Source organism: Cricetulus griseus (genome assembly GCF_003668045.3).
Source record: "Cricetulus griseus strain 17A/GY chromosome 1 unlocalized genomic scaffold, alternate assembly CriGri-PICRH-1.0 chr1_0, whole genome shotgun sequence".
Classification (NCBI taxonomy): domain Eukaryota; kingdom Metazoa; phylum Chordata; class Mammalia; order Rodentia; family Cricetidae; genus Cricetulus; species Cricetulus griseus.
The window spans coordinates 69,426,249-69,438,973 of NW_023276806.1; the positions used below are offsets into that span (position 1 = coordinate 69,426,249).

A 12,725-nucleotide genomic window follows, 5' to 3' on the forward strand; every position below is an offset into this window, starting at 1 on the left:
CAGGAAGCATTCAGAGCAGTGGCTCTCTGGGTCTTTCCACGTCGGAAATTTCTTTTCTGTCTCCCTCTCCCTTGAAATGTGTTGGCTAGGTGTTGAATCCCATTTTGAAAATAAATCACCGATTAAGTATGATTGAAGGTCCCAGGCTAGCATCTACTGCTGCTATTGAGAAGTCTAAAATTTCAACTCTTCCTCTTCCTTATCGTCTTTTTGTTTGTTTGCTTTGTTTTTGTTTTTTGAGACAGGGTTTCTCTGTGGCTTTGGAGGCTGTCCTGGAACTAGCTCTTGTAGAACAGGATGGTCTCGACGTTCTCATCTTTTTACAGTGCTGGGGATTGTATAACCAGGGGTCTCAGAGATCAGCTTGGGCTTCAGGTGCTTGGTGTCTTGTTGAAACACTGAAGCAGCCCACAGAGACAGCAAAGCAGTAAGGGGTTTCATTAAGAAGCAAAGCAAAAGCACAGAGTGGATGCACTACAAGAGGGCCACCCATCCTGAGCTAGCTGGGAGCTCAAAAGGATCAGGAGGAAGGAGTTAGTTTCTGAGGCCCTGCAGGGTATGGGTAGTTTTTTGTTCAGATTTATGGCTTAGGCTATGCAAGCCTTCGATCACTGCATGTGTTCCTTCCCATGATGCATCTGCTCTTAATCATATGCTCATCCAATCATGTGTACATATAAGATGGAAATATGGTTTTTATCCTTAAATGCTTAGAAGACAATTTGCTTTACTGCACATGGATATGATAGTGTAGGCTGAACTGGTGTACTGCCTCAAATGTCAGGATAAGTTCCAGAGTGTGTTTGGCCACAAAGAAAAAAAAAAAGTTACTAGGGGCTGCTAAGGAGCTCTAGGTTGTAGTGACCAGTTACTTTATTTGGAGATGGGCTGGTATGTTGCTTGATGCAGGTGTTGGTGGGTTGTTCCAGGTTACTAAATTATCCCTTCAAGCTCCCTGCTTCAGATGCCAGGGCCTTGTGCATGTGGACCCAGTTATATCTCTAGTACCCCCAGATCTCTTTTCTTAGCCCTGATTTTTTCTCTCTAGTGGGTAAGAACTCCCCAGCCCATTTGCTCTAAGATTTCACAATGATGAACCATAGTACAACAGGTTCTCTCATTCATTTTTCAAGGGGACCTCAATGGTCGTTCCAACCAGTCTTCAAATCGGTTTATTTTCTTGTATTATTTTTGAATAATTCATTCTACATTCTCTTCTTTCCCGAAATTCCTGTTATTCAGTCAGTATCCCCTATCAATCCTAATCGTTTATATTTTCTCTACTTTCATTTTTACCCTTTAACTTTGAATTCTTTAGTTTTTATTTTGAATTAAAGGTTTTTAATTTTTTCTCCCACACTTTAGTTTCCATAAGATCTTTTTAAAAGCTTGTATTTTATTCCCTACTATACAGTGCAGTGTTTCCCACTATAAGAATAGCATGGCTTTTTATGTTTAAGATTTTGAACTATTTTAAATTTTGTATATGTGTAGGGGTGTGTGTGTGTATGTGTGTACAAAAGTATAGGTGCCTATAGAGGTCAGAGGCATCAGATGTCTTAGAGCTGGCGTTCCAGGCAATTGTGAGCCAAGTGGATGCTGGGAACCAAATTTGGTCCTCTGCAAGAGCAGTATGTGCTCTTAACCTCTGAGCCATCTCTCTAGCTCTATATTATAGTCCCTTACCACGGTTATTTCATATGGTGTTTGTGGAGGGGGAATTACTCTATGAGATTACAATCTTTTTCCAAATGCTCAGTGATCCTATTGTATTTAAGAGATAGACATTAAGAGACCAAGAAAGCTGGGGAAAGTGCAGTATGCTTGTAATTCCCAAGTGTGGGCTGAGGTAGAAGTATGACAAGTTCAAGGACAGCCTGGGCTACTCTGTCTCAGGCAAAATAATAAATATAAAGCAATAAGTATGCCATCAGGAAGCTGTGTTGATTGGGTGGGCCAACAGTTCTGCAGGAGGACTCCTGCAAGCCCTTCAGCAAAATGCAGATGCCAAAGCCTCCACCTGAGTGGTGGAAAGTGCTGACACTTTCTCTATTTCACCTCTCCTGGGAATGTGGCTCCAGTGCACATTACATCCCCATAGGGGAGACTGTTTTCAGACTCCTGGCACATTTGGGGAGGTAGTTTGGACACTGTGTCCTGTAAGTCTTAGAGATGAGTAAGTCTGAAATGGCGACCTGAAATAGTCACAAGACAGTGTTAATGAGTGGTAGTGATGATGATGGTTAACTACGAAGTGAACGCATACTTAGTCACACACTTTGGCTTCCATGCAGGTGGGATGGCATGTACATGCCCCCCCCAATCAATAATAAGCGCAATTTAAAAAACAATCTTCTAGAGTCACACAATGTGGCTGAGACGGAATTTTAACTCAGCTGTCTCTCATTCCTGATGATACTAATAGTAACTGGCCGCTAACCTGTATTGAGGATTCACTGTGCTTGCATTTACTTTCTGCATGGCCTGGCCTCCTTTCATGTCTAAGAATGCAAAAGCTTGCTGTTCCTCTATTTGGATGGCTGTTTTTGGCACACAAGTAGACCAGTAGCATTTATTTTTAAAAATTCTTATATAATTGAAATCTCTATTTTCTGTAGCAACAGCCCCTTCCCCTGCCAAGGACCTAAAAACAGACTTTTTAAAAAAGATTATTTTTACATTTATTATTCATATAAGGGGAGGGTACAGGCATGTTATTGTCAAAGGACAACTTGTGGGAGTTGGTTTTCATCTTCCACCATGTAGGTCCAGGGATTGAATCCAGGCTGTCGGGCTTGATGGCAAGCACCCTTCCTGCTGAGTCATCTCACCTGCCCTAACAAGGTGGCTGGTGACTTTACCAACACTATTTCCCTACTCTTCTTGTATTTATTTCCTCTGCTGTGCGGATCTCACTGAACAAATTCTTTGGCAACTCTTTCGTTTTTGCCGTTGGAAAAGGTGAGGGGTTTCTAACTTACAGCACTGGGAAGCTAACGTGTGTGTTCTACAGTTCTGTCCAGTTGAATTAAGGCTCTTGGTTGCTTTTACATCTTCCAAGCTGAAGGTCAAGAAAGAGGATCACATTTTCAGATATGGCTTGTGTATGTGTATACATACATATGTATTTATGTGCATGTGTACAATACACACATATGTACATACACACACACATACACACACACCCATGTTTAGAAAGCTCTGAATGGATATATACAAACAGTGAATCTCGGTACATACCTTCAATCCCAGCAAATAGGATGTGGAAACAGGCAGACCTTTATGAGTTCAAGGCTAGCCTGATCTACACAGAGTGTTCCATGCCGTTTAGGGCTGCATAGTGAAGCAAAACAAACAATTGGAATCCAATAAAAGCTTTGTTTTGTGTGTTCTTGACAATGAAATGAGATTGTCTGTAATAACCGTGTCATCACATGTTTGAAAATGCTTAGAGCCAAAGTGCATAATGGTCACTAACTGCTAAAGTTATAGTAGTTGTTAGGTCTCAGACTTGGGACAAACAGCTGAGGTGCCAATTTAAAATATCAAAGTGAACCTGGCTGCCAGGTTCTCTCAGCATCCCTCAGTCCCTAACTGTTAAAAAGGATCCTCCTGTCGAGCATACCCCTTCCCAAAATTTTTTCCAGCCCAGGGGCTGGGCTGCCCTTCTTCCAACTACTTTTCCCTATATAATCCAGCCATTTTGGCAACACTGGCCCTTTTGCCCTTTGGCCTCTTGGCTCCAGGTTCCCTGTCTTCCTCTCCCCTCTCCTCATATGACCTGTCCTGGTCTGCTGGTCTTGTCCACTCTGGACTCTCCCAGATGCCTCTATATTCTCCTTCATATCTACAATAAACCTCCTCCATGACTACCAACAGTAGTCATGTCCTCCTTCTGTTTTAGTTTCCTCCATTCAGTAGCAACTACAACCCTCTATTGACTATTATGTGTCAGGCACTACGCTAATTTGACCTACATTGTGTCATGTTGTCTTCATACTACCCCATTTACAACAGATGAGGAGTCTGAAGTTGAGAGACTGGCCTATTCAGCTTGAAATCGATGGAGCTACATAAGGGTAATGAGTTGCTGGGAGTTGTAGTACTCCAGATGGGCAGGAGTTGCTGGGAGTTGTAGTCCTCCTAGTGGGCATTATCCATACCGTAAGGACATACATTTCTAATATACATATCTGATGACTGCCTAGACATCTCAGAAGGATGGGATCTGCACCTTCAGGCCTTCGGAACTTTGTTGTATCATTCTTATTACAAATGCTCACTTTGGATCCAGTTTTGACTAATCTTTTACATTGGTAAGCATCAGCTAGCCCAAGTCTGAATGGAATCTTTACCACAGGTGCTCTCAGTTGCACCCTTACCTTTATACACACAAGGATCTTTCTGGAGTATATTAAAATTAATCACATTATTGTACAGAGAGCATCGTCAGATTGACAGACTCACATTTCTCAGTTACAATTTAGTATGGTGTAAGGGTTTAATGGCATCTTATGGTTGCAAAATGAATCTTAAAGTCTTGTTATCAACCTCCTTATAGTGAGGAGGGCATTGCTGTTTCTTTTATAAGTTTCAAGCCTTTTTCACAGGGGTAAATTGGTAATGTTTTTGTGGCCTATTATAGTCGAACCTTTGATTTGCAAGAGTCACTTCAAAGTAATTTTTCCTTGCAGAGCATGGCTGCCAAAGTGAAACAAAGTCCAAACACAAACAGCAGAAGTCGATTTTGCTGGAGATTTTCGGGAGAGAACCATCAAAACGTTTACTCAGTGGTTCCTTGTCCTTCAGGTCCCTAGGAAGAATCAGATCTGAAATAGAAATGCTGCTATTTTTATATTCAATTGCAACTTGGGAAGTTGCCAAATGAGTCTTCCTAGATGTTGGATCTGGAATTCATTTCTACCTTACACTTTGGGGAATGGTATGTGCTTGTGTGTTCCCTTCCCTTGAAGAACCTTTGAAATTACCTTTTGGTAGTTTCCTGTTGTTTTGCTTCAACCACCTAGAAAGAGGTGGCAGTTGGCAGGAACTTCAGTAATTTGGACCTCAGTAGCATTAATTGAGTGGCCAGTGAGACATGCTGCTAGTTACAATGCCAGATCATGCTATGTTTGCTTACAATTCAAAGTAGCAACTCTAAAGAGCTGGGTGCAGCCACTGTGGACTTGACAGTATCTAGCTTGTGGGTGGCATAAAGTGCCAAAGGAAAAATTATGCACCAACTTTTCAAATTGCCATATGATTACTTAATGCAGGAGTACAGGAACATTGTATGAACATACACAACCTGTACCTCTCAGATCCAGTGGTCAGTGATCCATTGCAGAAGACACAGGCTCCTTGGTCAGCAAGCCCTTTTTAGGCTTTGTCTTTTGAGGCACTTCACATGTGGCCTTGATCTGATCTTCCTATCTCCTGAGTGCTGGGATCATATATAGGAGCCATCAAGACCAGTTTTTCTTTTCTTCTCTCTCTCTCTCTCTCTCTCTCTCTGTCTCTCTCTCTCTCTCTGTCTCTCTCTCTCTCTCTCTCTTCTTAGATAGGCGGAAAAGGAACAAGAGGAAATGATACAAAGTCAACACATAAGAAACTCTGCTTCTAGTAGTCTTTGTGTAAAGGTGCTTGTATACATGACCTTCAAGGTGCAACAAATGTCACAAACAACCTCAGGAGCCTGTATTCCAATTCATTCATGTTGTGGCAACACAGAGACACTTTGCCCTTAGAATTACAGCACAGCTGCTCCTGCACTGCTCTAAGGTATGTATGGCAGGTTAGAGCCTTCATTGGCTGAGAGAGTACAGTCTGGATCTTTATTGGGGATGAGGCTTGACTAACAAGAGAAAGGAATGAAGCCGAGGGGAACATTGTCTGAGAAAGACTTCCCAGCATTTTTCACTTTCCAAACAAATGAACGTGTGTGTGTGTGTGTGTGTGTGTGTGTGTGTGTGTGTGTGTGTGTGTGTGTGTGTGTGTGTGTGTGTGTGTGTGTGTAGACATCTCCACTAAGCAAGCAGCAGGGCTACACACCAGTCCCAGGGGCAAGGTAGCAAGGCAGGCTCACCAAGGGCAGCATTTTTCACTTTCCAAACAAATGAACGTACGTGTGTGTGTGTGTGTGTGTGTGTGTGTGTGTGTGTGTGTGTGTGTGTGTGTGTGTGTGTGTGTGTGTGTGTGTGTGTGTGTCATGAAGCATGATAGGGAGAAGGGTCTAGAAAAGCATGACTGGGCTGGGAAGCTGCCTGCATCTCCTTATCCACTGGAGATAGGCTCCAAGGAGGTTTCTCCTGTTACTGTTTGCATCCTTGATCCACTCAAGGAAATGACAAGTAAACTAGCTGGAGGACTGAGAAAACGGCCCACAACTGCTGGTACAAATAATTAGATGCTGATTACTTTTCTTGAAATTAAACAAATAGGTTGGGACAATCATGTAACTCTTTGGTAGGTTAATGAAAGAGCTGGGGCAACTGAATCTATCAGGTTGCTTCCCAGTCAAAATTATGAACAATTTCAGTAAGATGATACCCTAGTCCATGATGCCCTTAGCCACATTCAACAGCATCCACTGAGCACCCGTGCTGGGCTCACTTCAGTGTTGTAATTCTAGCATTAGTTTTTGTTATGATGAAAGTTACAAAAATGTAGTTACATAAAGCAGTAAATTCCTTCAGTGATTTTAACTATGGTAATTTCCTTAATTTCTTTAGAATAAGACTAACATTTTCTTTTTCAGGAACAGATATACACACATACAGACAGACAGGGTCTCATGTATCCCAAGCTGGAATACAACTTGCTAGGAATAAAACTGAACTTCTGATCCTGTTTCAACTTCCTGAATGTTAGGATGACAGGAATCACAACAGCTGGTTTATATTGTGGTAGGGATTAGACCTAGGGCTTTCTGCATGCTAGTGCATCCTCAAACATTATGTATTCCTAGAACACTTAACAACAGAATAGACACAAAATATTTGTTAGGAGCTCAATGTCAGCATTACATTTTTAGAAGATGGCGGAATCTATGTGACTTCATTTAAAATAATGTAAATTGGTACAATACAACGTATCACATATATAAATTCTACATACATATCAATGCCATTTTCATTACATACCTGAATGAACCACAAAAAAGTTGTCAAATGCTGCTTTGTCCCACTGAACTTCCCCTTGGGGAAGGGGGCGAGTAGGCGCAGAGCCATCGGCAGACTCTGGGAGACAAGCTGGATATAGCAAGTTCAGTTTATTTTATGAAGGGGAAAGCCTTATATATTCTCCACACGCCTGGAGGTAGGGGAAACAGCAACACTGGCATCAGGGTCTCTTGTGGTGGCTGGAGACTGGTTCCGGTCGTCTTGTTTCATGGCACATCAGCTGTTTCTATGGGCTCAATTTGGTTAAGTTACTATACTGCATGCTCAGATAGCAAGTTTAGGCCAGCAAGGGCCTGTTGGCCCCCAGGTCCTTTGTGCCTGGGAAAATATGCCCCCATAGTCAAATACAGAACACTGCAATGACCTGGTTCTGTTATCTTAAAAACTATTTATTTTTGTGTATGATGTGGGCAGGGTGTAGCATTTATATGACATGGTGCACATGTTAGTCAAAGATCCCCTTTGGGAGTTGGTTCTCTCCTGTCATGGGTCCTGGGGTCAGACCTCAGAGCACCAAGCCTATGCATTAAGTCACCTTGCTAGCCTAGTGAACATTTAACAGTAGCTTTCTCTCACTGAGTTTTACCTGCTGTCAAAGACCTGCCTTGTTACACCCTCACATCATCCTCAGGTGCTGAAGACCTACTGTGCTTTGCAACATAATCACGTTACCCTTAGATCTTCCACATTTCAGAATGTGAGGACAGACGAGATTGGGACCATCAAAGATCTAGTAATTGACATTAGAAATGGAATGCCTGCTTATCTCCAAAAATCAATGAGCACTTATTTTCTGCCAGTGCTTTAAGGGTAGGTGTTTTCTTCACTTACACCACAGGGTAGCCTCATTTAGGTAACCCTTTGAAAATACCAATTTCCAAGAACTATCTCAGCCACTTAATTTTTGTTGATTAACATCACTAATGGGAGCCACAAGCATGGCTCTGGGCCGAGGCCTAGTCTTCTCAGACCTGAACTTACAGACCAGAAGTTTGCACTATGTCCTGCTTTTTGTCATGTAACACTAGAGTCTTCATTGTGGCTTTCCTTATTGTTCTTATTGTGTAGGTTGTTGAGGCTGGGTAAACCAGAGTTTCTAGAACAGTGTGTAAGCCAGTGTCTCTCCAGGGTAAGAGTCATGTTCAACACAGACTCCTGGGCCTACTCCTGTGATGACTCGGTCTTTGAGCAGTAGGGCTCTGTGAAGAGAGAGTCTCATCTACAAGGAAGGACTTCTTATTTGAGACTTGTTTCTTATGGCCTGGATAGTTGAGATTATTAGAGATATATGTCTTTCCAGACTCTGTAATGGCAAAATAAGAATGTAAGGGCGGACAGACACAAACATGGACATACATACATACACTTTCCCTCCCAAAACCTTGTTTTAGTTTGCTAGAATTTCATCAAAGGCAGCATGAGAATTTTGGTTTTTGAAAACAGGGGTTGGATACTGTCATTACACTGGTTATTCTGGGGCACAACCTAACCAGCTTGAGCTGTAGCTCTCAGGCCCACCTTTGAGGTGCTGAAGGTACCAGACGCCATGTTTATAGACCGAATGCAAAGATGAAAGTAAGTACAGTGCAGTGGCATCCTTGCCACTGCAGGTGACATCCACAGTACCTCGCCCTTGGTTGAGCTTGGTAGCACTGATTTCTATGTTACAATGAAGGGAATGCTAAGAAACCAAAACCCAATTATTTAAAACATTAGACACAAACACTCTATAATGAAACAGTATTATCCAAGTGAAAGAAACAGGCATAATAACATGAAAAAACACATTTTATTGCACTTAAGTTATAAGAAAATAAAATTTCTAAGTGAATCAAACCATAGACACAATCCCTTTAAAGGTTGTTTTCCTCCATCATGTCAGGTTGTTACATAACTAAAATTAACCAACTTGAATCTGATTGTTTTAAATCAGACTATAAATAAAACAAACAAAAAAATAAACAGGAGGAGGAAAAAAAAAGACTGACTAGGATACAGTGTTAACCACTTTCACAGTTCAGCTTGAGTTACGGCTCCTGGTGAATGAGGCGGACCATCTGACTCCCGTTCATCGCGCTGGTTTGCGGGTGACACCGTCACTACAGAGCGATGCTCCTCTCACGTCAGTTACTCAGAGCAATGAAACTGTAACAGTTGTTTTCCCAAATACTGTAAGATGCTACGACTGACCAGCAACTTCCTTTTATTCTGTATTTTATATATATCTTTAAAATATCTTGTCAGTTTTACTATATACGTTCATCCATTCACCACAGCCCTCAAAAAGAAGTTTCTCCACAGAACAGGCACCTCAGGCTCTGTCCCAAGGAATGTGTTTTAATTTTTGCCCAGATAAAAGAAAATAAGCTTTGCACACACTCTCGATTCTTATTTGCAGGCAAACTTCACTCTTTATTATCTGAAACTTTTCCATTCTCAGCCTCTTAGAGGCACAGATGGCTCAAGTTTCAGTGGCAAAAGTCTTTTTTTCTGTAACCAAACTAGAGCAAATTTGGAATTCAGTCTGGGACTAAAACGTCACAGCAGAAAAAAAATAAAAAAAAATAATTTGCTTTTTCTTTCTTTCATTTAGCAGCATAAATAAGTTTGGCCACTGGGAGTACAGTACAGGGGTGGGACAACGATCCCATTTTTGAAGACCTACTTCTAGCACCAGCATCAAGAATTAAATCCATCTCAGGACTCACAGAACCCAGGACAACTTGCCACCTTTGAGCAATGTATGCATTGAAGAGTGTATATGGAAGCAACAGTAAATAGATTAACAGAGGCTAATACTGTGATTGATTGACATTGGCAATGGTTGGCAAAAAAAAAAAAAAAAAAAAAAAGAAAAAGAAAAAAAAAAAAAAGAAAGCTTCATGATAACTGTACAAAAATAATTCACAGTAATTTCTTTAAGCTTTTCCACTTCAGAAAAATGACTTTTTGTTGCAGATGCTCTCTGATTAGAAGATCAATCAGCACATGTTTGGATATTATTGCCACTCCTTTCTAGGTGACGGTCACAACATCTTGGTGTAGCTCTGCCCAATGACCACTGGAGAAGAAAATAAAAAATAATTGCACCTGGTTGGATTTAGAAAGTCTCCTTTTGCAAAGCTGCCCCTCAGTCAGAAGTGAAGCCTTTAGGTGATGCGACAGCTGCCGCCTCCTGTCAGTTGCGGTTTCTTGTCTCTTCTTTGATCCTTCTTACCTTCTTAGTCTGTAGGTCTTTTCAATCTGTTGCCCCAAGCCAACATCCTGCACCACTGAGTACAAGGGATTTTTTTCCTTTTCTTTTTTTCTCTTTTTTTTCTGTTTTTTTTTTCTTTTCTGTTTTTTTTTTTTTCCTTTTCAATTTTTATTTTTGCGCAGGGGGGGCAGGGAGTATATTGTCTACACAGTTGGACAAAATTCATCTTGTTTGCTCTTCATTTCATGTCCACATCGAAGTCCAGCACCAACAGCTTGGTTTCTTCAGTGCCATTCCTACTCCCAACTGCACATACCAGCTTGGTGTTAGAGGCTCTGATCCGCCACACAACTCCCCCGCTTCCCCCACTCTCCAATGTTACTAGGTTTCGAATAAATTCACCCGTTTTCAAGTCCCAGAGTTTTACAGTTCCATCATCTGAGCTGGTAATTACAAAGTTCTTGTTGAACTGTAAACAGGTCACAGCACTCTGATGCTTGTTGGGACCTAGGCAAAAGCACAGGGACTTAATTACTAGTTAGAAACGGTGGTCAGGGGCTTGTGCACAGGACCCGTCATCTTCTAGTTAGAAGATACAAGAAATTTAACATTTAAAAAGTTGCACATTTAGAAACCTTGTTGTAGTTTAGGACCAGCTTGGATGTTAAAAAACAAACAAACAAACAAACAAACAAACAAGAAACTGGTAGCTATTTGTACTGAAGCATCAACTTTCAAAGTCTGTCTCCCAGTAAGTCAGGTGAACTACCAGACATCTATTTTGTTCTCCATGAAGGACAGCTTTCATGAAATGACACAGCAGTGCAGCTTCATACATTCTACTGCTGGAAAAAATTAATGTGACAGATCTGTCACTCTGCCACTCTGAACTGACCAGTCAAAGAAGAAAACTGAACTTACACTATCCCCAAATTCCCAGGGACAGTCAAAATTAATGGACAAAGGCCACCACATGATGCCCTCAGATGGCTCCACTAAAAACAAACAAACAAGCCTTCTAAGGGTGCATTTAAATATCAAAAAGTGTATCATGAAGAATCCAATGGCGCTGTGCCTCCAATATTAACCTTCTCACGTGTCTCTTTATCTCAAAGGGAACTATTAATCCTTCCCATCCCAGCTGAAGCAGGTGGTTAAGTGGAAGCCAAGGTAATTTCCTATCAGAGATGCTTCAATTCAAAATATAATGATCAGTCAAAAAAAAAAAAAAAAAAGTATTGGTTCTGTGAGACAGCCAAGTCTTTCTTCTCATTGTTAAGGTTAAATAGAGTCGACTGAACATGCAGGAAATGAGTAAGAATTTTCACATTAAAGACACAATTGAAAACCATTTTTCAAGGTGGCCTAGTTTTGAAAGCCAAACATTCATAAAGTCATCAGGAGTAAGTACTCTGCATGAGGTTAAATCTTTGCCCTACACAGGTTCTCTCTTGAATAGCAATGACATTTTGAAAGAACATGGCTGAAGGAGGATTAATACTTACCTTGCAATGTTTGTAAACACTGTCCTGTTTTGATATCCCAGATTTTAACTGTAGAATCTGCATTCCCAGAGACAAGAATATTGTCTTTGAGTTCCATTCCACTTGTTAAGGACTGGTGTCCTGTTAATGTGTGAATACAATTCCCTGTCTCCACATCCCAGACTCGGATTGATGTATCTAGAGATCCACTCACCACATGGATGCCATCAAACTACAACAGACACAGTGTATTAGAACAGAAACATGGATTCCTTTCTATCAGCTGGTAGACCTTCCTCACAATGGGGAGGGGGCTACAGCAACATGTAAGGCCAGAACAAAGAGTGCATTGGGATAAACTCAAAGGTAAGCAGATGTACATGCCATTATGCCAGCCTACGGATCATGTCTCCAAAATATTTTCATAAATTATCTTAAAATTAAAAAGAAAACCAAAACAACAACAACAAAAAAAAGGAAACTGAACAAAACTGCCCAATAGTTCAAAAAGAGGAAGAAACAATTTCAAAAAGAAAAGGAAGAACCTGAAAGGACAGCATTCCTTTCAGATCACCTGGTCCCAGCTGGAAGCTATATTGCATGTATTCATCGAGAAAGATGAGTCTGACTTGCCATAGGAAGCCAAAGTCAGAGCTTGAGTTTTAAAAAAGCCATGCCTATCAGCACCCAAGGCATGGGAAGGGCCACAGATAACTTTTGTGATGCTCAAAAGTAAATTCCATTAAAAACTGTTTGTAGAATGAAGTTATTTACAACAACTTATTGCTAATTAGAAAATTAGTAAAAGAGAGCTGTTATCAGGAATTAGAATAGGAGGCATTTTAGTAATAAAAGCAATGTAGC

General features: G+C 41.0%; 1 protein-coding gene across 6 annotated transcripts in view; it reads right to left on the minus strand.

The window, feature by feature from the left end:
- Positions 1-8,951: 8,951 nt before the first annotated feature.
- Positions 8,952-12,725, minus strand: part of Fbxw7 (F-box and WD repeat domain containing 7) — a 168,489-nt gene continuing 164,715 nt past the window's right edge. For all 6 annotated transcript variants that reach the window (XM_027392979.2, XM_027392978.2, XM_027392977.2 and 3 more), the window contains 2 exons: positions 11,883-12,093; positions 8,952-10,884 (listed from right to left, as the gene is read on the minus strand). In XM_027392979.2, coding sequence (XP_027248780.1) covers positions 10,616-10,884; positions 11,883-12,093 — 480 coding nt within the window. In that variant the 3' untranslated portion in view covers positions 8,952-10,615. The remainder of the gene's footprint in view (positions 10,885-11,882; positions 12,094-12,725) is intronic.